Here is a 25,357-nt window from a genome sequence, read left to right as displayed (position 1 = left end):
AAGGATTTTTTATTCCGCACGAGCAATAAAGAGAATTTTCGAAACTGCGATTACCATCGCTATAGTGAAAAAATAGTTCACTAGCAACTCCAGCTTCCCCTTAAAAGTTCGCAAATGTTGCGACAATCTGAATTACTTAAATCAAATAAGACTCACAGGAAGGAAATATACATTTAGAACATTGCATTTGCACATAAGATAAAATTCTAAAGCTCGTATGAAGACTTGAGGGGAGAGATCGCACTCTCCTTCCAGCACTTTCTTTTTATGACGCATCGCCTTTCCGCGAGGGGCGCTGTTTCGAGTGGTGCCGACTGGCACTACTGGCAGTTCATCGGTGACCGACCGCAGTCGGCGCGCAGCTGCTCGCTGGCGTTGGACGTGCGAGGAGTCTGGCGAAGCTGCGTTCGTGTTACCGACGAAACGAGCATCCGAGTGGCGGCGGCCGCGCGAGGGGACACGGCGTATAGCGCAGCGCGGCGAACCGAAATGGCTAATTGCTGGTGCGATCAGGTCGATTGGTGTAGCAGGTGAGCGGATGATCGAGCCGCGCGATCTTTTACGCGCGCGCGCGGCGATGCGTATGCGTGTACGTGCGTGTGCGCGCGCGTTCGTCATCGGGATCGGGCGCGGGTGTCGGCGACGTCGCCTTGCCGTCGGGGAAACGCGCGCGCGAGGCGAGCCGAACGCTGCCGAACGCAAGCTCGCGCGAGGTCGTAGGGAGCTCCGTCACCGACGAGGACGACGGCGGCGACGACGATGACAGAATCGTAAGGATTAACGATCGTAGGATCGATATGCGCGTCGATAGTGCCCGCCACTCGCGCGAGCACTTCCAACGGCGAGTGAGCGGCGCCCGACTCGAGTCGAGCGCTCGCGCGAACGCGAGAGGTGAACCGAGCGCGATCGGGACGGACGTGAGATCGGCGAGCCGAGGAATCGCGCGGTCTCTCGCGAGGAGAAACGACGGGTCGTATCGGCACGCAGATTAAAATCCATTACGTCCATTCGAAAAACATACGTCCCCCACCGTGTCGTACGTGTCGGTCACTCGGCTAGTTGCCGTGGATCTCTCTCTCTCTCTCTCACTCTCGGCCTCTCTTTCTCCGTCTCGCTATATATTGCTAGGCGCGCACTCGCTCGCGCGGGAGAAGCGATGCATAGAAAATCTCTTGGACGGCACACGCGACACGTGTCTCTGTGTTGGGAACGGCGATGGCAACGGGAGAGGAGCTAGGCGCATGTGTACGTGTGTGTATATATATCCGTGTGTGCGTCAGGTGCAATATCGCGTATCCCTTTTCCCCGCGGCCCCGATATACACCGCGCGACAGCGACAGCGACAACGACGTGCACACGCCGTCGCGTACAGTGGCCATAATGTCATCCCGAAGGCTGCTTCTTAGTAATTCACAAAGGGTTCGCTCTTCCGTGAAGTACGATAGATAGTGTACGGACACACTTTTCCAGGCGATACCTGCCGCTTCGTACTTCGCTGCTGGCGTATGAGGACGAGCGCCTGTGGTGGTAGGTGCTGGTCTGCCCCGTCCCCCTCTCTCTACCCGCGGCGCCCTGAGAGAACCATCACGGAGAAGCATGGCTTCTGGTGCATCCTCCTTGGATAGTGCTGGGAGTAGTGGTGAGTGACAATTTTTATTTTCGACTCGTAGAGAGAAATCCGTCGTGCTCGCTCGCGCTTGCTCGCTCGATAATGTCTCTCCGCCGCGTACGTCAGCGCGTCATTGTATTTTTAATTGCGACGTCAGGACGACACGTCGTCGCCGTCGTCGCTGGCGCTTGTCGCGGAAATACCTTTATCGGAAAATTGCATTCCCCAAGGCTCATCCCGAGAAGTCTCCTTGAAATGAAGCAACACACGCGCCTCTTTCTCGATGCTTTCTCGAGGCTTATTCGCTTTTCTCGGTGCACAACTTGCACAACTTGAGACTACGAGTCAGTATAATTGAAAGCTGCATTTGTTTTTAATCCGAGTTTCAAGATTTATGATTTTATTGCATCATTCCTTGGCCCTAACAATGATTTCTCGAAGAATTACTATTTCGTCAGAGAAAGTGCAATATTTGTCACTAATTTCAGTATTGAATATATTGTATTGGAGATAACGTGACAGGATTGGGTTATACAATTTGAAACTTTGTTGGTAATTTGATTTTTTAAGCAAAACAATGAATCACTATGCTTACATGCGTGACCTAGAGTTTCTTTCCTGGTGAAAGCTAGCGAGGCCTCTGATTATATTGTTCCATCTACTGTAACAAGCATTTTAGACTTTCAAATTTTATTGTGAAATGCATAATGCGTTATTTCAAAAAAATAGCTGTACTTTTACTTGTGTGTTTTTTATTCGCGCTTCTCTCTCTTTCCTTTATATCTGATCAGTATGTACGTTTTCAAATAATACAGGTGTTTATAATTGATTTTCCAGATGGTGCACTTAATATGGGTAAGAACTATTTTTAAACAGGAGTTATAAAAATACACATGTGCACACATATAGATGCGTCTATGTGTGTCACTTTTTTTCAATAAGTTCGCAATGTGATATCCACTATCGTACTGCTACTGTTCTCGCTGTTATGCTCGTGAAAATAATTAAATTATTTAAACTTGTACGTCATATTCTTTCAAAGCTCTCTTTTTTATATTTAACTCATTATAAATATACGTTTATTATAAGTTGAAACACAATGCACACATTAAATGTGTTCCATTTCCACGCACGCATTTTATAATTTACATTTTTCTATTGGGTTATATCAATTGTTTTCTCCTGACGCGTTTGCTGGTGGAATTGACACGTGTGTCTGGCACAAAACCAGAGGGAGATAGTGGAAGCTATGGCAGTGTCGGAAGCCCGGTTGGAGGCCCCGAGTGTCGTAGCGATTATGACGGTTTGCAGGCTCAGTGCGATCAAGCGATGCATCAGCTTCAGCTACTTAGAGTTAAACACTCTGATACCATCAGACGGTTTGTTTTAATTTTATTTCATCTGCTCTTGCTTTCTTTGAATTTGTCTCTCGCCACTTTTTATTTTACCTTGTGTTTCTCGTTCATATACAAATTCATGTTCCTATTCATGTTTAAAGTGCACTTGCGTTAGGTCAGTTAAAAAGTTTGGTTTTTGCGTCAAATTTTACTTTATTGCATTCAGTAAAAATAAATTCCTCGATTATTCATCGATCAAGTAATCACTACTGTTGTCTATGATTGTAGATTACTGGTGATTACTTGATTGATAAACGACTTGTTTCTACTGAATGCAATAAAGTAAAATTTCATGAAAAAAAACTTTTTGATTCAATAATTAAAGTAGGCGTAAAAAATAATGTACATATACATGTAAAAATATAGGTGCGAGCATACTATGAAGGAGTTGGAATACTATCGAGCGCAACATATAGCAGTCATGAGTCAACTAGAAGCTACATCGCAAGAAAGCTCTGCGTTACGAGCAAAATATAGCGATCTAGTGAACGATAAGCAACGACTAGAGCGAGATGTTCAGACACTGCAACAGGAGCTATCGGAATTGCAGCGCCTACAGAACCAGGAGGTTCTTGTGTCCGATGCTGCTAGCAATGATACTATGAATCAGCATTATCTATCTGCATTGCGAAAATACGAAGCCATTAAGGACGAATACGATTCCCTTCGAAAGCGATACGACGACTTGATATCGACTCATTCAGCTGCCGTTAATAAGGCGAGTATAGTCGTTTGTGTTCCCATGTGTATTATGTTACCATACGTTCTCTCTCTCTCTCTCTCTCTCTCTTTTGTTTTAATTAACATGTACGATAAATACAGCTCGAGTTATCGCAAGAGGAAGGCAAAAGACTCAAGAAGCAATACGACACCGTCTTGGACGAACGTAATACCGCGATCCGCGAGCGTAACGGTTTGAAGCAACAGTGTACTGCCGCGATTCGTCAGTGGGACATTGCTCTGAGAGAGAGAAACGAGTATCGCGAGGCGCTCGCCAAGGTGCAGCAGCAGCACGAGGAGGCGGTCAAAGAGATTAATCAGGCGATGGTCTTGCGCATGAAGACCAGCAAGGACATGAAACGACTCACGGAAGAGCGAAATGCAGCGCTGCAAGAGTACAGCTTAATTATGGGCGAACGAGACACGGTGCATAAGGAGATAGAGAAGCTGGGCGACGACCTTGCGCAGGCGTATGCGAAGATTACGCACTTGGAGACGCAAAATAAGCAGCTCATCGATGAGGTAATGAATGTAGAAGATATCCTTAATATATTTAATATTCCATTAAAATATCTTTCCTAGTTTTACGCATTTCTATTTTGCACATCATTTTACATGTTTAATTTATATTGTTGACGAACAATCACAATGGATATTGTTTTCAGAAGAAGACGTTATCTTATCAAATCGAGACGTTGAAGAGAGAAATTTCGTCCGCTCTGCAAGACAGAGACGATGCTCTGAAAATGTGCAATGAGCTACGGCAGAAATTCGGCGATTACTCCGAAGGCTCCAACAGAGACTATAAGCATCACTTGGAGTTGCATTCCTTCAGTCGCGAGCATAACAGTGCCAATAAGGAAGCTGAGAAGGAAACGAACACGAACAACCCGACGCGAGACAAGGAGCATATGGACAATCTCGAGCAGGCCAACCTGGAATTGGATAAGCTCAGGAAATCCGTGGACACGCTGCAAACGGAGCTCGAGGAAGCGATTCAGGAGGCCGAGGTGTCGAAGAGGAGAAGGGACTGGGCGTTCAGCGAGCGCGACAAGATAGTGCTGGAGCGGGAGAGCATAAGGACCCTGTGCGACAGACTGCGGAAGGAGCGCGACCGCGCGGTTTCCGAATTGGCCGGCGCTCTACGCGACTCCGATGACATTAAGAAGCAACGGAACGAGGCGTCGAAGGAGCTGAAGGACTTGAAGGAGAAGATAGAGTTCGGCGATCATGCGTTACGGGCGAGTCAGGTGGCGCAGATCGACGAGAGCAGTGATTGGGAGATGATTCCGATTCACGTGGAGCCAGGCAGACTCTGCCTGGACTCGGATCGCGGTGACCTGGGATTAATCCTCGTCGGTGGTCGCGACAATCCGTACTATCCGAACGATAGCGGCGTCTACGTAGCGCAGGTGGCGCAGGGCAGCGCCCTCGATGGCAAGTTAAGAGTGAACGATTGCATAGTGCGAGTGAACAACGTCGATTGTACGTCTGCATCGACGCGCGTGATCTTGGAGACGCTGCGCTCATCCACCGTGAACCCGGCGACCTTGATCGTAAAGCGGCGCCGAGTAACCAGGCGATCATTGAGAACCACGCAACTGTCGGTCGGTACGGTGCCGCACGGTATTACTTTGGAACTCGGGATCTACATCTCAAAGATATCACCCGGGAGTCTGGCCGCTAAGGACGGGAACCTCGCCGTGGGGGACAGAGTATTAAATGTAAGTTGCATAAATTTGCTAAATCAACTTGTAAAATGTATAAATTATATATTATTCATATCTATTGCCTACGATCTCTGATATTTATTTTGTTGTATACTAGTTTTTGTGCAAAGAAAATTTACTTTCAGATTAACAGCAAACCGATGGATACGATAACTTCGGTGCACGAAGCAATGGCCATCTTAAATGACGACACTGTAGACGTGTTGACAATTACGACGCTAAAGGGTATCCCGGTACCTTCCGCCTCCAGTTCGGAAACGATGACGATAGACGGCAGTTTTGTCACGGAGAAGCAGAAGATGGTGAACAGTTGCTCGCAAACCGAGCAGGAAAGAATAATGCTAAAGACGTCATCGGATGATTACGAGAGACGATACCTGTCGACGAACTTTGCTGATCGAAATACTTACAAAGCTTCCAAGTCCGTGAGCGGGGAGAAGTCGAGCGGCATCAGCAACGCTTGGGACAACATCCGGGAGAAGATCGACATGGTGCGTGGTCGTAAGCACAGCAAAGAACGCGACGACAAGAAAAAGAGCCACCGTAACTCTAGTCCAAACACATTCGAGCAGGAACAGGACGCGATAGCGGAGCTCGACTCGGTGATCGATAGCTACCACAAGAAGGCGAGTAACAACGGCGTCCTGAAGCGCAGCAAGCGTCGTGGAACTGAGAAAGTGGAGAAGAACGGCGGCACCTGGCCGAAGGCACGCGGCGGACCCCTCATACAAAACGGGACCGGTACTATATTACACCCGCGCAAAGCAAAAGAGCGTTTCCCTCTCAGTGTACTCCTGCATCCACCGAAATACGATAACTGTAGTTACAATCGTATCTCCAACCCTATCCCCTTGACCAACTTTTCTAATGTCAATAATCGTCATACCGTTTACAAAGCAGTGGAGACGCCGCTACCGAGCTTCACCAAGACCGGACAGATCTTTACTCAGAAGTCGTTTACGCCGGCAGTACAATTCAAAGACATCCCGATCGACGGTAGCAAGAAACCACCGTCGACCGAGTTCGAAACCGGCTCGGCGGAAGCTGGACGACTCGGCTCCGCGTTGGCGCCGTCCGAGACCAGCATCGACTTCTCGGTGAAGTCCGGCGGCGCCAGCCGCGACATTGACTCGTACTTCACGAATAAACGGCCGCAGAAGTACATACCTGGCGGTAGCAGCGACACGCAAGTAACCACGGACATGCTGCAGCACAACCGCGCGCACTCGCAGCTCTACTCGTCGGGTATCGGCGGCTCGTCCACGTCCGCCGCGTCGTCGACCAGTGGCCCGACGCCGCGCCAGCAGATAGCAGCTGGTAACTTTCCTTTTCCCTCGCATCATTCGTACGCTGCGTCACACTTGCACCATCCACATCCGCATCCCACACAGCACCAAAACTCCCTGCCCTCACGCTACCCCTCGCCGCCGTCGCTACCGTCCGCGCTGTCCGGCGAGTCGATAGGTCTGCCCGACGCACGTTCCTACTGTTTCGAGCCTCCGTACAGCCCCGGACCTTCACAGTCGACTGTGGCCACCTTCGGCCATCTGCACACTCCCTCCGTAGACCTGCACTATCACAAGTCGCGTGCTCTTCCGCTCGGAATACCCTGCGACTCGACCTGTAGCCACGCATACGAAGGCGGCACCCTGCCAGGCAGAAAGGAGGATCAGCGTATACGCATACCATCCAACACCAGCGTCACGTCGAAGAGCAGCGTTGGCAAGCTGTCCACCGGCAGCATAGAGAGGACTTCCGAGCGCGGTAGCCCCATGCCGACGTTTCACGTGGAAGTGTTGAGCCCGGGCACCGGCAGCACCAGCGGCATCAGTAGTGCCGGCGGTACTGTGAGAGGAAGTAGCGGTAACAAGCGCGCTAGCATGCCGGATTATTGTTTCACAAAACCACGTCCAGCACCTGGGGAACTACGTAGAGTGCACATAGACAAGTCCGTGGAGCCGTTAGGTATTCAGATCTCGTGCCTGGAGAGCGGTGGCGTGTTCGTCTCCACCGTGTATGAGCACAGTCTGGCGTCACAGGTCGGCCTGCAGATCGGCGATCAGCTGTTAGAAGTGTGCGGTATCAACATGCGGAGCGCGACCTATCAGCTGGCCGCCAACGTTTTGCGTCAGTGTGGTAATTCGATTACGATGCTGGTGCAGTACAGCCCTGAAAGTGAGTAGAGCATTTTTTTCTTTTTACGGAGCAACTAGTCTAGTGAAGTCTACTTGTCATACATTTGTCATACATATGCGCCTTGAATTACGGTCTTACGTACAGGTCTGGAAACGATGTCCAATCTCAGTGGTGGGGAGAGGTACCTTTAGTGAAGAAGTTTTTCGTGCTATTGTCACTGTGCGTCGCTGCTGTTGAGGGCTCTAATGAAATAACAGAGGACTGCTACTTCTGTCTTTGTCTCGCACATGACATTCCTGTATCATCGCACACCTTGCGGCCGAAAATCGAAGTAAAAACATCCGCATTAAGTGGACCTACCCCCACTACCGTCGTTTCCAGACCCGTATGTAAGACCGTGCTTTGAATCTTAGCATGTTTTTGAGTGGCATGACTTTTCTATTTCTCTTTCCCTCTCTGTCACTATGATGTCGGATGATGCTAATTTATTTACATTTCTCACATAAAGACTTTTATTTACATCAGAATTCATATAAGACCTCCTTTTTTATGTATAATAGAGAGTTCTAATTTTTCAGGCTTTTTCTCTCTTCAAATGTCTTAGGTTTTTACGTTGCTCGGGTAGATTTCTTATATAAACACCATTATTGTTCTTTACAAGAATACACCGAGCTAGAAGGCTCGGCATCTTCAAGCTCGTCCGAAGCCGGCGACAGGGCCGCGGCCGGAAGTCGCAGTGGCTCACCAACACCGTGCAACAGTCCGGCAGCACCCCGTAAAAGTACGGTCGACACGTTGGAGCCTGCCGAGCCGGAACGTGATGCCACTATAACCATTACCACTACTGTCGCTACGGTCACCACCACTGCTGCAACTACGATGAGCTCGCTACGCGTCGAACGAGATATGCGGCCGTCCGCCTCGTTGGACGTAAGGAGTACGCAGGAGCGGGAGCGTGAGATGAGACCCTCTGCTTCTCTGGACATCAACATCCGCAAGCCGGAACTCCGTAGTGCTGCTACGTTGGATCGATTGACCCGGGCGCAGATGCAACGGCAGAATGCGATGAGAAGTCCCACGCAGGAGGACCAGAGAAAACCACCGCCGGCCGGCGAGCCCAGGTATCTGCTGATCGAGACTAGGAAGTGCTCGAATCTAGGCATATCTCTGGTTGGTGGGAACGGCGTCGGTATCTTCGTGCATACCGTTCAGCCGGGCAGTCTCGCCGAAGAGGGCGGCATGTTCGCCGGCGACAGGATCCTCGAGTACAATGGTGTAGATCTGAGGCAAGCTACTGCCGAACAAGCTGCGCTCGAACTAGCACGGCCGGTGGACAAGGTGACGATGGTCACTCAATTTATGCCCGATAGGTATAATGAGGTGAAGGACAAACCGGGCGACAGTTTCTACGTGAAGGCGCTGTTCGACCGAACTGGCGAGGTAGGCGACAGTCTGCAGCTCAGATTCAGCAAGGACGACATTCTCTATGTGGATAACACCATGTTCAATGGCACGCCTGGTCATTGGCGCGCCTGGATAGTCGATCCGACCGGTCGTAAGCAGACTTGCGGAATAATCCCCAGCAAATTCAAGTAAGTTTATGTAACAATTAAAGACTATTTGATAAATCGATGTCATGGTTCGCTTAGAACAAGATAAAGTATCTTCGCTGTTTTTGTTAGATTTTTCAAAATTATATTTAATAAATGCTGGTAAAAATAATTGATTATATCTACATTTATAATTTTCATTCATATGATTTATTTATTTATACTTAAGAGGATCCTGGAGTGACCAGTGAACTCCGTCGCGGCGTCTGAATTACCGGCGGAATCGATGATTTTCCTGTATTTTCTTTTTATTCAATTCACAGAATGAAAAATCCTTTTCCACGATGAAAGTACACACAATAATGTAATGTGAAAAGCAGGACTTAACTTTCCAAACGGACAAAAATCACAATTTTTTATTCAGCCACGATTTCACGGGCATACGTAGGCACGAAATGATCACGAATCTTTCTGCACTAATTACTTTGACACTAGGCTTCTAAACTCATTTCTAAAAGCTTCCCCGTATTCTTTCATTTTGTTCCGTCCTTGCGATTATCGAATTTTGGCCACACAAACTGCAAAACATTTATATTAAGAACATTAATGTACGAGGTGACGTCACAATAGGCCGATAATAAAACTGTAAATTTTTTTTTGTCGTTTTTAACATAAAGTCGAGTTTCGCTCGGTACATTTCTTTGTATACTTTAATCGTGGAGAAGGATTTTTCATTCTACACAATCATTAAAGAGTAATTAGTACAGTAAGATCGACCAATTCCGCCGGTAATACAGACGACTCCAGGATCCCCTTAAATTCTTGTACAATTATCTCAATTAATTCATTTTGATTAAGAAGCAATTTATTTTCAGAATTGAGGAAGAATTGCTTCTACGTCGGTCTTTAGGCGATTTAGAACAGGATGCTGGCAAACGCAGCAATACCAGCGCAAGGAGGAGCTTCTTCCGTCGAAAGAAGCAGCAGCAACGATCGTCCAGCAGTAGAGACAGCAAGGAACTGCATCTCACGGGAGTTAACTTGGGATGGTACAGCGACAGCGGAACATTAAACGAAGACAATCTTCCGGCAAGTTATCAACGCGTCGAAAGACTTGAATGTACGTACAAGATTGAAACACTATTTTATTATAATAATGTACGTCAATTTAAATATTAATTTTTGATATTATAATTAGTCGCAATATAGATACAAGTTTGAGCCTTACGTGTACGGCGCAGATATAGATTTCAGATTTATTTTTACTACTTTTAACGATATTTATAACGTTGTTTATCCATGATAACAGATCCCACTCTCAGACCGGTGCTAATCATTGGCCCGCTCAGCGAATCCGTAGGGACGAAAATTCTGCAAGAATACCCAGCACAGTTTACCAGATGTCTGGTGGAAGCGATGCACTGTTCGCACTCGACCTTGGAGCAAGGTATACGTGAAGGAATTTACGTGGATTACAGGAAAAAAGGCAGCTACTTTGAGTGCACGACAGTGCAAGCGGTTAAAGATACATGCGACAAGGTAATAAACAAATGCTACGGTTAAATAAAGAATAATCGATAGTATTATATGATAAATAATAAGTTTATTGTATAATAAGCAGCTCTAATGATGAACAGTAATTAATAATAATATTATTATTATTTACTGTTCTGACATCTAAATGTTTATGCATACATTTGAAAATATATTAATGTCAATATTCGTTACAGCGTACGCACTGTATTTTGGATGTGTCGATCGCTTCCCTCGAAAGGCTTCACAGACATCAAATTTATCCCATCGTTTTGTTAATCAAATTCCGGGATAGAGCGCAAATTAAGGAGGTGAAAGATTCAAGGTACCCGAGCGACAAAATCAGTACAAAGGCCGCGAAAGAGATGTTCGAGCAGTCGCTCAAGATAGAAGCGGAATATAGGCATTACATTTCTGGTAAGCAACTTTGAATTTTACTCGTGTTTCGTTCATACATAATTTATGCATATCCTGCCGTTATTATTTTGACTGCACACATCGTAATAAATTAGACAAACTATGATAAACACATTCTACGTTCGATTATTCGCAACATTCTTTTTTCTTTTTTATTTTAATCTCGAATGCAGGATATTCGTTAGACTATAAGCCAAAAAACCACTTTATTAATTATTTGAAATAAATTATTTATTATATATTACGTACGTTATGCACGTGAATGTTTACTGACGCTTTAACAATTTTGTAGCCATTATTCCAGCGGGCGTGAATATGGCATATATATGCACACAAGTGAAAGCCTCGGTAGACGATGAACAAAGCAAAGCAATATGGGTTCCTAGAGGGGGTCCCTGACATAAAAGGGGGGGTCCCCACAAGCCGCAGTGGAAATCGATCTAAATTCCACCAGGGGGCCCTTACGTCGTGCATGTGTGCAGAAATTGCTACATGGAATCAATTCTTTTATTTATGGTCTCTTGATTTGTCTGAGGGGGGATACGGTGCGACGATACACGTATCCTTCGCTCAACGGAGAATTGCTATTTTCGATCATGCTAATCGCTCAATTTGGTTGTGATAATACAAACAAATTTTTACGAACCAATTTGTTTAAGCACACGTTAGCTAATTGTATCATTGCAATCTAGAAGAGGTACGTACGCGTTTAATTCACTTTCTCGCGTTCCCTTTACTTGCTATTCAAACGTTAAATTATTTCTTCTTTTAGTGGACTCTTACTATCCGCATCGGTATGTCTATAGCTCGTCTGTGATCACAAAATTGATATATAAGGACTATATATAAACTATATCGATTACCTCCTTCGCGCTTTTTTCTGAAATTGGCTCCCTCGAATGAAAAATCATAAGCGACTCACGAAATTACGGTGCCGTTTAGGTACTCGCTTGTCCTCACTTATTGACTGTATCAAACAATTCGTGTTTAACAGCCAGTTTGCTTCGATCACGTTATATAACGTTAAGCAATGCAACGGAAAAATGCAGCTAAGGTTCATGAAACCACTAATTCACACGAGACCATAAGTGGATCGGTATAAAAAACACTCGTATTATGGCCCGTTTAGAAAATTGGTGGATTAATATTGATAAATCTGCAAGCTAATTAATTAGCGGATAAGTTACGTAGAGCCCATTTATCGATGGCCCTATATTATTAATAATTAACCCCTCAGACCAAACTAATCTGTATAGAATATACAGTTTGCGAAAGAATTATTTTATGTAAATAGCGAAATTGTGTACAGATTAACATTATACGTTATATTAAGTTTACTTATTTGTATATAATTTATTTAGCTTATGTCTACTAATTTTCTTAGGTTGTATCGTGCAGATTTAAGTTGTATATTACTTTATTTTTTTAACTTTTAGATTAAATTGCAGAGGGCACTCTTTGTGCTTACACGGCGCACGTATTAAACCGGGTTTGAGGGGTTAAGGAATTACTAAATTAAGGAATTGATAATACGAGAGAAAAACTGTCAACAGGAAAGATGGAATTGACGCGCGCAATACTCCGTTCCTGTGTTTTTATCGAACTGTAAATACCGAATTGTAATATTTGTAGTAGCCAAGCGAAATCAGCGGGATCAGCGAAACTAACATACATATACGATGTAATCGTGACGAGTAATCTTTGTAACGATACGCACGATTGCTTTCTTACGTCCGAGATCGGGGTCTTCACGAATTTATATATATATATATCACGTTGTCCTTAAACGAGCTTATATATAGGCGCTTCACATAACGGTGCGGTTATGCGAATTCGATTGTACTGTTAAAAAACGCGTTGTGAATTGGAGGATCCGTGTGACACCTGGAAACGGATATACACGTGTTTTTGTACATTATTTCTTACGTAATATTGTTTGTAAATACGATTTTTCTACAGTATCGAGAGATATATATATATATATATATGATTTAGGAAATATTTTTTAAATCGGTGTAATTAATTTACGATCGTTTAGTACGTATGAGTTAACCGTATCTGTACCTGAATCGTGATTTCGTAATTTGATAGATGCAATATGGGGATAGTAATTTGGAGATGGTTTCTTTTTTCTTTTTTATCAAATAGAAAAAAGACTACACGAAAATTATAAATATTTTCCTAACGTTAAACTCTATAATACTCTCGAAAGAGACTTTCTTCTCTTTGCTTGAAATCTTCCAAAACCACTGTAAGAAAACAAGCTTTTTATTACGAATCTTCTTACGATGCAATTAGATGCAGTTCGGTACTTGTGATAATACGAATAGTAATCCATCTATGCGAACGAGTCGATTTCGAGTTTTCTGTCACAAGTTATATAACGAAGTTGCATAACAAGTTACATAACGATAACGAGTGAGAACGGAAAATGCAGAGAAACTCAAAACGAGCTTGTTGGTTTCACGCAAAATTTTGTTTCCCAATGAGACAATATCTAGACATAAGTTATTAGCGAGACCAAAAAGTAAAGAAATACTAACGCTAACTCGTAAAGATTGTGATTAAATTTATTGGTACTCCGGTATAGCGTGGCGCATTTAATACAGAGAACGATAGATATACTTTTTGATATATTCAGGGAGAGTTCACCCTGTGCATAATGTTGTTTCGAATATTTTAAGCATAGCAGCTTGTATCGAAGGATGTATAGGGACCAAACGCATTGATTGGTATTTTCAAAACAGTAAAAAAGAAAGGCAGAAATCACAATTTACATACAGAAAGAGTTTGAAAACGGATAAATGTACAGGAATTTGAAGAATAATTATGGATAATTCGTGATAATTTATTTTTCGTGGAACAAAAATGCTTTATGTAACATTTGTTTTTTCTACGAATTTGAAAAACTGTATGATGTATCATAAGTTTTCCTCTTGGAATTGAGAATTAAATTATTTGACATGACTCTTCTTTTGATCCATAAGCTCTTGTTTTTTGAAATAATGCTCGTCATACGGCAAAGGTTCAATGAAATTTCAGTAAGACTCGGTTTTTTAGAAAATCGGGAGATTTTCTCAATGGATTACAATCGCAGAACAAAGTAAGGAAGGGGAAAAAAAGAGAAAACTAATGCTATTACAATTACTCTCTCAATCACAGCACTGTGATACATATAGTATATTACTCTTTCGATAACATATCAACAATCCTTTTACTAATATAAACTATACATACAAATATGCGATATACAAAACACATACATATTTTGAGCAATACTTATAAATAGAGATATATATATATACGTTATATACAGATATACGATAACGCACTTTCAATATTTCTCACACATTATGAGCACACGATTTTGAAGAAAAATTAACTGAACGTTTTGCGAATATGTAAAAGAAAAGTATTCAGCGATTTTGGGGGAACAAGTCAAAGTCGGCTCGGATCCGAATATATCATTAAGCTGTAATAACTTGAAACTGATGAATTTAACGAATGCAGGCATACGTAATGTCTAGCTTAATCAAACCCGGAGCCTTAAGTTTAGTGTCCATTTGGGGGGTCACTCTCGGAAGTAAAAGAATTAAGAGGGCAAGTGACACTCTCCCCATAAATAATATTTTCTCTAATGGTATATTAGTTATATAATAATAAGTATTCTTGAGAATAATAGCATTTCTCCTCAAATGGACACCAGCCATTATCGGCGACCATCTGGTAATTTCTACTTGCGGGCAAAATTTTGTTCCGCGTGTCCCATGCGTGTACTTCCATACGTGTTACTCCAAATTATCTCGTATAGAGTTAAGTTTACCGCGTACGAGTTGAAAGCGACGATCGTGCAGCCGCATTGTCCGCGCACGGATCATCACTAGTCCTCGTTAGTATTCTCCACTTTTCTATGAACAACCTGCGTGTCACCCGTGCCACTTTCGATCGCATTAATCATCCGACAGGTACACGAGAAATGATATCAGCGTTATCATCGTTTCTTCTAGCGTGGCTGTCTCACTGCTGTACTATCTATCTATCCTGTCAATTTTTACCGACTTTATATCTATGTATTGTCGTAAACGGGCAAGATGATACACATAACTCTCTTCTTTTGCGTAAAATCTATGTGCGCGCAAAGAATCAAGTGTTTTACGATATCTACTAGGTATCAAAGTATACTGCGGGAAATTTATTACTGATTATTGGAAAAAGAATTGTCACCGGTCGCAAATTAATGCGAATTAACATTGTTAATTTCCATCTTCCGAGGAATTAGAATTTTCGTATCGACAAATGCATCATTGTAATAAATATTCTCATCGCAAACTTTTTTTGTATATTTAATACATATTTTCTATAATTACTTCAAATCATAATAATATTATGAAGATTTCAACAGGCACAAAGAAGTAATTATAATCAAAAGGATGAGGTTTAATAGTATTATGTTTTTTATCAGTATTTGGGATTAAAAGAGAAACATAAAGAAATGTTATGCCTTTTGATACAAAACTGGTGTATCGTTTTGCCGGTCGACGGCTCGATATATACTTATAAGCGAAAAATACTTGTCTGTAGTTTGAAGTGTGATATTAATCAATGCATAATCTGAAGGTTGACATGTATTAAGCATGCTCATCGTTTTCGTACGAAACTGTTCTCCATTGATATGAAGAGTTTCACGACTATCTTAACTTGTTCGTTAATCGGATATGCAGGGTGCGCGTTTATTTCTCACGTAATAGTCCCTTGGATAAAAAATTAAACCGATAACCGAGATACTCATAGTTAAGAAGAGAATATGTACCATAATCATACAGATATATCATTACTTTTGCAGGCGAAAGTAACGAAAGATGAAACGGAAATGCTTTTCTAGCCGCGTGCGAAGAAACGCGGACGAGTTTTCAGTTGAAATCGTTGAGAGAAAAACATTCAACAAACACAAAAGAGATTTGCGAATAATGTCTAAATTGTTAGGATCTCTCTGATAATTTCCAAATTTTCTTCCGATAATTTCCAAACGTTTATTATTGTCCGCGTATTTTTTCCACAATGTTTTTTTCTGCCGAAAAACAAGATTTTAAATAACATAAATATCTGACAGGTTTTAAATTGTTTCTAACATAATCCCGCAGTTACAGTATAATTAAATATGCCATACATAATTAAATATTCTTGTTCGCATCTTTATTGTCGACGGAAAAAAGTCAAATCTGATTGATTTCACCTCTCTTCGCGTGCGTGTGTTTTAAACGCAAATATTGTCGCAAGTTATGGGAGGAAAGAAGCATGGTCGATTAACTTCGGAGTTTACTTTTTTGCAAAAATATTCCGCTCCAGTTAACTTGGTATGATGGGGAGAAGCGGTTTGCGCTACGTAAAGCATCATCGCGTTAGAAGGCTCGCGTTATTGGCAATTAATAACGGTGGTCGGTAATCCAAGAAATGCTGATTAAATTGAGATAACAACAAGTAAAGTAGTAAACCCGCTGCTATGAAAAACTTCGATAACAAAGCGTGACATTTCGCCGATTTTATTAATAAATGGCCGATCGTGTAATGAAATTTCAAAGGACTGCTCATGTCGTCGAGTTATACTGACGACTTTACCGTTCCTGCTATAATAATTAAAATTGTTATTCGATGATCAGTGTTGTATGTTTCACAAGCGCAAAGTGTAGTTGATGATATACACAACTACGAGATTTTAATATTATAATAATCAACACAAGTTGCTATTCATCATAATTCGATATTATTGCTAAAATTAAAAAAATCGCACATAGGCAGGATTTGAATGAATTATAGACTTATAAAAAATCATTAAGGTCTTTTTATAACAATTTGTATATATGTATATGTGTGTATATATACGTACATACATAAATATATATATATATAAGCCATTTAAAGAAAGAGCGTGGATCATGAATTTGTATGAATATCTTAATATATTCAAACAATTTTAAGAATATTTTATAATTTAAATATTCATTATAACTTTTGTTGATTAATATCAGAAAAGTGTGCAATAAAAAAATAAATTTTTTGTGTTTATTGTATACTTACAAGGAATTTTCAAATTAATTTTTTATTATTTATTTTTTATCTGATTAATAACTTCTTTGAAATTGACAGTTACACTATAATTAATATGTATATCATGAATTGGACAGTAAATCTTCTTCGAAAAAAATAAAATATTTTATTGCACATTTATCTTTAAAAAAAGATTTAAGCAAACATGTTTTAATTTATATGCGAGTGATTCAAATAATACAGTTACGGATTGCACTGTTAAACAGATAAGAAGCGAAAAAGATGAAGCATTGGCTGATAGGCAGCTCATTAATACAATAAGCAATTTAGAATTCCTTGAAAAAGTGCAATGACCGAGACGTATCACACGATGTATACACAATGCGAGCGGAGACTTGCGATTGTGCCAAAAAATAAATGCAAATATTTTTTATATGGATTGGTGTTATAGTCAGAGAATAAGCGTTAACTCTCAAAACTTAACGGAACGAAATTAGTATAGACAATCAAGTCGAAAGCAAACTGTTGCGCCGATACAAACTGCGAATTGAATGTATTTGGCGATATTGTTAACAGCAATTTTTACACTTTGAAAATGAAACGTCTTTCGCTGATTAGAATTGTAGAATCGCGTCTTCCTCTCTGCCTCTTTTTCTGCCGTACATCTGGAAAAAAGCAGAAAACTGCCCTTTCTATTTAGGAAAAAAACTCAGTAAATTATCACAATTATTTTATAAATTTCATGGTACTTCTTACACGCAATATAAAAATGATATTTTAATCGTGAATTTAAGAGATATTATCAATTATGCTTTATTATTTATTATACATCTTACATATTATTTAAATTATTCGTTATTACCGAATTGCTTTTCTAAAAATTAGATCATCAATTTTTTACAAACTTTAAAATGAAAGACTTGTTTTATTTGTTTAACACAATGGTGTGTTTACTAGTTGATGTAATAAGTTTTCTAACAAAAAAGAAGGACGGTGAGATATTTTTCGAAGACGTTTTATTTTCTTCTTCCTGCAATGGTTTTGATATGAAATTTTTAACTGGTATTTATAAATACACTTACATCTCTATCTCTCCAACATTGTTATCACATAAGTAAAAAAGTTACACATACGTAAAACAACACGTATGCTAGGATACACTTATATATACAGGATGTCGCGTGCCGACTGGACCCACGATATCCTGTGTACATGTGTGCTATATATATTATGTACATATTCATATATTGCGACGGGATATGAATAATATGACGTTTGTAATACCACATAATATACGGCAAAAATAATCGGTATTATTGTTGAGTTATATCCAGCGCCATGCGAATGCCCAGAACAAAAAAAATGGAGTATTAACGTTTTAAACGATCGTTACTGTTTGTGAACCTTCTTCTTTGTAAGACTTACGACGTTGTCGGAGGTATGTAAAGGAAGTAAGGAAAATAAAGTCGAATGTAACGAGATGAGTACATTATTCTAATAACCCCGCTAAGTTCTATTAGTTAATGATTACAGTACAATATTGTTTTTTATGATATCCGGTAAGTATAAAGGCAATAATTAATACAGAAAAATATTAGTAATATAAAAAATGGCGTATTTTATTCACGAGCCTTATCTGCTTGCAACAGAATAGTGCCAAGTAAATGTATATTTCGTTTAAATAAATAAATGTGATAACATATGTATATAAAATCTATTACAGCAATGTATATCGCATAATCTCGTGTAGTGAAATTAAGTCTGCTGACGCACAATGCACATATAACTATGATATAAATATATATATATATATATAATACATACATTTTAAAATCTCCATAAAATATATCGATTAACATAACATTTATGTAACAGTGTTACATATAAATTACTTGTTATTGTTCTAAGTACAATAATCGCGTCAAGAGGAAAGCTTATGCTGCTCAAATTCGTAATATTTCAATGTGGATTTAAATTTGTGTCTTTTAAAATGTACGAGATGCACAAATCTCTTTAAATTTAAACTAACGATTATACATATGTTGAGTAGTTCCTTTAAACATTTATTTCTTAGTTTATTATATATCATATAATTATATATCATGTAGTTTATCATATATTTTGTGTCTAAAGATAAAACATGATATCCACTATGGCAAATGAAATTTTTAGAAGACATTTCTTCTATCTATTGTCTATATATTGTATATGTATAAACTATTTTTCGAACTTAATCGCGCTTTCCGTGAAATGTAACACACATCTCTATCAGAAACATGTGTTTTTTTTATGAATCTCGATATTCGATCAATTTAACTTGTCGAGTAATATTAAATAACATCAACAATATAAATATTCTTCAATAAATAGATAATAAAATACGCAAATCTATGATAAAACAAATGTACATCTATAATTTCAAATAACCGAAATATATGAGAGCTGTCTGGTACAAAATAAGCGCTTGAATATCAACAAGAAATTGAAATTAGACAAAGAGAGGCAGTTTTAATTTACAAACTTGATTTATACTGCACTTGTTCGAGTTTCGCGTACGGCCTTATCCAACAGTTCCTCGCTCACACGGCGCATTATTTTGGCAGCCAGCCAACCAGAAGACAACTGGATCACACGTAACGGTCTCGCATTGGTGGCTGTACCTTAATCCGTCGCTTGTGCGAGGTGCGTGGCGAACGCGACGTTACCCGAAATTCCAGCGGCAAATCGTAGCAGCGGCAAACGCAGCAACTGGGAAACTTGAACCAGTCACTGAAGATACCGCGACACTCGTTGTTGGGATCGTAAGCCAAGAGCCGGTGCAGCCGGTACTGCTGCTCACACCTGCATCCGTCTCGGCAATACATCTGTTTGTTTTCATGTCTGCAAGAAAATCATAGGTGGCACAGATGAAATAATTAGCGAAATTGTTGTATTCTATTGACTCCTTTGTTGCTTCACTTCTTGCCTTTCCTTTTCTTAATTGTGTAATATTACTTTACTCTCGCAGTATCATTAGTATTATTACATATTATATTTTTACGTAAAATAAAATATGACCTCGTATGATTAAAGAAATTAAATCTTAAAGAAATATAATTAAAATATCTTAAAGAAATATAATTTAAAAAATGCCATATTCTCAAATAAAATAAAATAAGCTATTTCGTATTAAATACTATTATTTCTGCTGCTAGCTTCGTCAGATTGATGCAGATTGATGACTTTTCTATTTACAGCGAGAACAAAAATTTAAAGAAATAAGATTAAATTGCTAAACTGAACATGGTATTCTTATCATTTAAATTGTTTAATAATGTCACACAAATGCTGCCATTTAGCTGCGAATATCGCAGATAAACTTCATAAATTCACAGTCAATGCTAACACTCACGTGCATTTTTCCCAATGGACGTACTGCTCGAACGGATAGAGATTGAGGAGGGCCAGAACTTCGCCGCGGGTGTTATTTGCCCAGAAAGGCGCCACGACTTCCTCCTTGACGGGACAGGCGTTGCTGCACGGGATAAGAATTAACAATTTAATATGAATCTTTACATAATGCATTCAGTTTATAAATTTTTTCCAATTTTGTAATAAAAAAAACTACAAGTCAAGAATGAAGAGAATCTAAAACCACGCATTGTAATCACACTTACACGCCTCTGAGCTTCAGCACCGGCTGCTCCTGCTGATCCTTCGCCGCGACATCCTGGTAAAGCTGTCCACCGAGTTTGGACGCTTCGGCTACGTTCGACGGCCGATACTCGGGACGTGGCCTAAACTGTTGTTGCTCGTGACTGCTAGCGACGACCAATTCCTCATGCACGGTTGTCTTTGTAGCCGCATTGACTTCCTGCTCTTCAATGAACGATTCCGTAGGAACGTTCGTCGTACCGACCGGCTCGAAAGTTGCGTCTTCCTCGACTATCGTATCCTCCGATTGCACTACCACTTCTGCAGACTCCTCCAGGTCATCGTCAATCCTATCATTCTGCCCAGGAATCTCGTTGATGCTAAAGTTCTGTTCTTTCACGACCTGCGCCGCAGTGACGTTCGGCAATACTGTCGTCGTCGTCGTCGTCGTCGTCGTACCGTTTACCGCGAGATTGCCGTCAACGATCTCGACGGTGCCGTTTGGAGACTTCGAAGCAGTTGACGAAGAATTTGCAGAAGACTTAGTGCTGATTTCCTCTGTGTTCGTCGACGTAGCAGTGGACGGGGACGACGTTGAGAACGACGTCCGTGTGTCAAAAGTCGTAGCGCTGGTCGCCGTCGAAGGCGAGATCGAAGAAACGGTCGTCGTGCTTGAAACGGTTGAGCTAGTGGTCCGTTCGGTGGGCTTGAAGTGCGGCCTGGTGTACTCGCTCAGCTTCGAGAACTTGTTCAATCTCTTGGCGATGGGATCGTTAAAGCCGCGACTGGTAAATCCGCGACCTTCGTATTCATCCGTGTTGATTCTTGACCGATCGTCGTCGATGAATTCGTAATCGTCGTCATCGTACTGGAACTGCCTGAAAGTCACGCGTAATACTTGTCTGCAGAATTAATATCGAAGAAATAGGTTGGAATAAAATTGAACTCGTAATTCGAACAGAGGACTGAAGAAAATTTGAAAATCAACGAGAGTTGTGCGACTCGTGACAAAGTAATGATAACTGATAAGAGGCGCTACCTCAGATCGTCAACGAAATGATGATGGTACTCGTCGTACTTCAGCTCGATATCGTTTTTCTCAAATTCCGCCCGTAGCACGCTGATATAATTCTCGTCGCCGTACATGCGTCTCATCAAACCTTGATTCTCCTGCACGAATCGGCGCACCGCGTGCCTGCAAACGAACAACGGGAACATAACTCTGTACTGACAAAATGAACGAGGCGATACGAATTTTCTTTCAAGTTCAAGTATCGAATAGGAATTGTGTGTGATACTCCTTATTCCAATTAACAATAGTCGAGGCGATTGTAACATCGCTAGAGCCATCAACACTTAAAAAATAGACATGTTTAAAAGAATTGAGAGAAATAGATTTCGTGAAATTATTGGGTTGGCCAAAAAGTAATTGCGTTCTTCATTCTAACTTCATTCTAAACCGCAAATTCATTATGTAGGTTAACAACTCGCAGTTCAAGCTTGTTTTAGAAAAAGAAAGTACACGATTTCGTTAACAATTGTTTGTTTGCCGTCGACTTCAAAATGGAAAATCAAAAAGAACATTTTCGTCATATTTTGTTTTATTACTTCCGAAAAGGGAAAAACGCTGTGCAAGCTCATAAAAAGTTATGTCATGTATATGGCGAAGATGCTTTAAAACTGCGGCAGTGTCAAAATTCGTTTACTAAATTTCGATCTGGAGATTTTAATGTGAAAGATGCACCACGCTCAGGAAGGCCAATCGAAATTGATGATGACAAAATAAAGGCACTGATCGATTCCAATCGGCGTTTAACGACACGAGAGATTGCCGAGAATCTTAACACATCGAAATCGAGTGTTGAAAACCATTCAAAACGACTTGGATACATTAGTAAGCTCGATATTTGGGTAGCACATGAGCTCAAAGAAATTCATCTCACTAAGCGTATTGACATCTGCGATTCTCTTTTGAAACGTGAGGAAAATGACCCATTTTTGAAACGTATGATAACAGGCGACGAAAAATGGATCGTCTACAACAACGTCAAACGAAAAAGATCGTGGAGCAAGCGTGATGAACCTGCTGAAAGCACTTGAAAAGCAGATATTCACCAAAGAAAGATTATGCTGTCAGTCTGGTGGGACTTTAAAGGTATTGTGTATTTTGAGCTGCTTGCAAGGAATCAAACCATTAATTCAGACGTATACTGTCGTCAACTGGATTGCCATCAAACAGAAACGTCGAGAATTGGTGAATCGCAAAGGTGTTGTGTTTCACCATGATAACGCTAGACCACGTACAAGTTTGGTCACTCGTGAAAACTTGTTGCAGCTTGGATGGGATGTGTTACCATGATGTTACCACATCCACCATATTCGCCAGACCTGGCACCATCAGATTACCATTCGTTTCGTTCTTTGCAAAACGCCTTGAATGGTAAAACCTTGACTGCTGATGAGGATATCAAATCGTTGTTGGAATTGTTTTTTGCTGAAAAAGATAAGAACTTTTTTGAGCGCGGAATCATGAAGTTGCCTGAAAAATGGCAAAAGATAATCAAACAAAATGGACAATGTATTGTTTAATAAAGTTTTTGTTTCCCATGAAAAATTCGCCTTTTATTTATATAAAAAAAAACGCAATTACTTTTTGGCCAACCCAATATTTAATATTTTCCCATATATTTATTGGAACTATTTGGATGGACGGATAATTATTAAATAACTCTTTAAAATTAAACTAAGATATGTTAGAGTAAAATCCTCCTTCACACACTAGAGATCAAACGAAATAGAGAAAAGGAAGAAAGAGAATTCGGAAATTCTATAATTAATCGCTGCTTTCGAATTTCAGAACTGAATTTCAAATGAGATCCATTCGATCCACTTTGACACATCTACTTTGGACGGGGACAGGTGACGCCGAAACTTTCGCCGCAAACTATTTACGCGCGCGCGCTCGTGAGTATACAAATGCGGACGGGCGAAAGTTCAAGGAATATCAATCACTAGGAGTGAAGGAGACGAAGCGCAAATGAACGAAGTACCAAGGATAAGAGCTACCGGCGATCGTGCACCAGTTCTGTCGGCGAAAGTCACAGGGCAAATCGTGATGCGCGCGTCCCGCGCGCGAATACGGCTTGCTGCACGCTGAGGATGCATCGTATCCAAAGGTGCTCGGACCACCGCCACCACCACCACCACCACTTTGACATATTGTCAGCTGCAATGCAATCACCTGCAACACAAATGCTCACAAATTTTAAGCGAGCCGAAACCTGTTAAATGTTTAAACGATGAAAGAAACATCGACGTGAATCAATTACTGAAGAAATAATAATTAACGAACGAAAGAAGGAATTAAACAGTTGGTGATAAAATGTATCTTAATTTTCTAGAAATTAGATTGAATACAATCAACGAAAAACCGACGTCACAATTAGACGCTTTTCTTTTTCTTTCAATTCTTATCTGATTTTAATTTCCACGAAAAAGTGATGGGATTTAAGTAAGAAATTCAAATTATTTAATTTCTCACTCGGAGCTAATAATATACATGGTAAAGTGTTTAAATGAACTAGTTGGAGCTCGATAAAAATAGAAGATAATTAAACACAAAGGAATCTCCTTATATTCCCTGGATTGACTAAAGTTCGACGAAAAACGAGATATCTGTTATTTCTTCCGATTCTTCGGGGAACACGCAAACACCTCGTGCACTCGCGGGAAACAAGAGAGGACCATTCACCATACATGCGCTCACCTGAAGAACGAAGGGCACGATCGCTCTCATAACTCGCGGGGTTTTTGACTCGCTGGTCCAGCAGCCGGACCCGCGCAGCCCTCGACAGTCTGTGAATACTCCCGAATACTCCCGCGGACTCTCCCTCGCGCTCACTGTGTCACGCTGCTATGCGCGAGGCAACGACGACAACACAACAACAGCGGCAGTCGGCGGTCTCATTGACGGTTTCCGTGAGGATGCGGCGCGGCGACGACGGCGACGGCGGACGGACGGAAGGCGCGCAGGCTACATGACAGACGACCGCGCGCACCTACCCACCTACCTACCCACCTACCTACCTGCCGTGTGCAAGCAGGCCGCTTTCATTACTGCCCGTAATCAGCCGCGGCCCGACCGACCGCCCGCCCGTCCGTCCGTCCGTCCATGCGACGAACCGACCCGGGCATGCGATGCTTCTCACGTGGAAGAAAAAGTGTAGCCCGCGTACGGGGGAGAAGACGCTGCTGGCAGTGGCGAATGACCGCCTCGCCTTGCCCACGTTCCTAACAGATTTCCGATGATTTCGGATGACGGCTCCAATTCCTTAAGGGGATCCTGGAGTCGTCTGTATTACCGGCGGAATTGGTCGATCTTACTGTACTAATTACTCTTTAATGATTGTGTAGAATGAAAAATCCTTCTCCACGATTAAAGTATACAAAGAAATGTACCGAGCGAAACTCGACTTTATGTTAAAAACGACAAAACAAATTTACAGTTTTATTATCGGCCTATTGTGACGTCACCTCGTACATTAATGTTCTTAATATAAATGTTTTGCAGTTTGTGTGGCCAAAATT

At 41.3% G+C, this 25,357-nt stretch overlaps 2 protein-coding genes across 11 annotated transcripts; one reads left to right on the top strand and one right to left on the bottom strand.

Moving 5' to 3' along the window:
* Nucleotides 1-315: 315 nt before the first annotated feature.
* On the top strand, nt 316-18,616 carry LOC105277657 (disks large homolog 5). 9 transcript variants are annotated; one of them, XR_893656.3, is made up of 14 exons: nt 316-530; nt 1,471-1,639; nt 2,447-2,464; nt 2,841-2,988; nt 3,373-3,724; nt 3,829-4,248; nt 4,392-5,450; nt 5,582-7,631; nt 8,254-9,184; nt 10,018-10,262; nt 10,452-10,681; nt 10,873-11,092; nt 11,385-11,789; nt 11,865-18,616. XR_893656.3 is itself a non-coding variant. In XM_011336174.3 (14 exons), the coding sequence occupies exons 2-14, from the start codon at nt 1,597-1,599 to the stop codon at nt 11,489-11,491; spliced, it is 5,742 nt and encodes a 1,913-aa protein (XP_011334476.1). In that variant the 5' UTR covers nt 316-530; nt 1,471-1,596; the 3' UTR covers nt 11,492-18,616. The 9 variants fall into 9 exon arrangements, 8 of the variants coding, with proteins under 8 accessions (XP_011334476.1, XP_011334478.1, XP_011334477.1 ...); XM_011336174.3 differs by having other exon boundaries at nt 5,582-5,947; nt 6,029-7,631; nt 11,385-18,616; XM_011336176.3 differs by having other exon boundaries at nt 5,582-6,197; nt 6,357-7,631; nt 11,385-18,616.
* A 6-nt stretch (nt 18,617-18,622) lies between these two features.
* LOC105277659 (protein spaetzle 4) lies at nt 18,623-24,892 on the bottom strand. 2 transcript variants are annotated; one of them, XM_011336180.3, is made up of 6 exons: nt 24,537-24,892; nt 23,821-24,011; nt 21,810-21,965; nt 20,794-21,648; nt 20,529-20,651; nt 18,623-20,017 (listed from the first exon to the last, which is right to left on the bottom strand). In XM_011336180.3, exons 1-6 carry the CDS (start codon nt 24,564-24,566, stop codon nt 19,765-19,767), a joined length of 1,608 nt encoding a protein of 535 aa, XP_011334482.1. In that variant the 5' UTR covers nt 24,567-24,892; the 3' UTR covers nt 18,623-19,764. The 2 variants fall into 2 exon arrangements, with proteins under 2 accessions (XP_011334482.1, XP_011334485.1); XM_011336183.3 differs by lacking the exon at nt 24,537-24,892 and having other exon boundaries at nt 23,837-23,945.
* Between the last annotated feature and the right edge of the window lie 465 nt (nt 24,893-25,357).

The sequence above is a fragment of the Ooceraea biroi genome, chromosome 7, assembly GCF_003672135.1.
Source record: "Ooceraea biroi isolate clonal line C1 chromosome 7, Obir_v5.4, whole genome shotgun sequence".
Classification (NCBI taxonomy): domain Eukaryota; kingdom Metazoa; phylum Arthropoda; class Insecta; order Hymenoptera; family Formicidae; genus Ooceraea; species Ooceraea biroi.
Note: the sequence above shows the minus strand (reverse complement) of the source record. Positions and strands in the feature narration are given on the sequence as shown.

Excerpts from the sequence above, each read along its gene's own strand:
- LOC105277659 (XM_011336180.3), bottom strand. The coding sequence starts at position 24,566 with ATGAGAGCGATCGTGCCCTTCGTTCTTCAG. Across the intron at positions 24,012-24,536 it reads TCGTGCCCTTCGTTCTTCAG|GTGATTGCATTGCAGCTGAC; the intron begins GTGAGCGCATGT and ends TTTGTGTTGCAG. Across the intron at positions 21,649-21,809 it reads CATTTCGTTGACGATCTGAG|GCAGTTCCAGTACGATGACG; the intron begins GTAGCGCCTCTT and ends CGTGACTTTCAG.
- LOC105277657 (XM_011336171.3), top strand. The coding sequence starts at position 1,597 with ATGGCTTCTGGTGCATCCTCCTTGGATAGTGCTGGGAGTAGTG. Across the intron at positions 3,725-3,828 it reads ATTCAGCTGCCGTTAATAAG|CTCGAGTTATCGCAAGAGGA; the intron begins GCGAGTATAGTC and ends CGATAAATACAG. Across the intron at positions 10,263-10,451 it reads ACGCGTCGAAAGACTTGAAT|ATCCCACTCTCAGACCGGTG; the intron begins GTACGTACAAGA and ends CCATGATAACAG.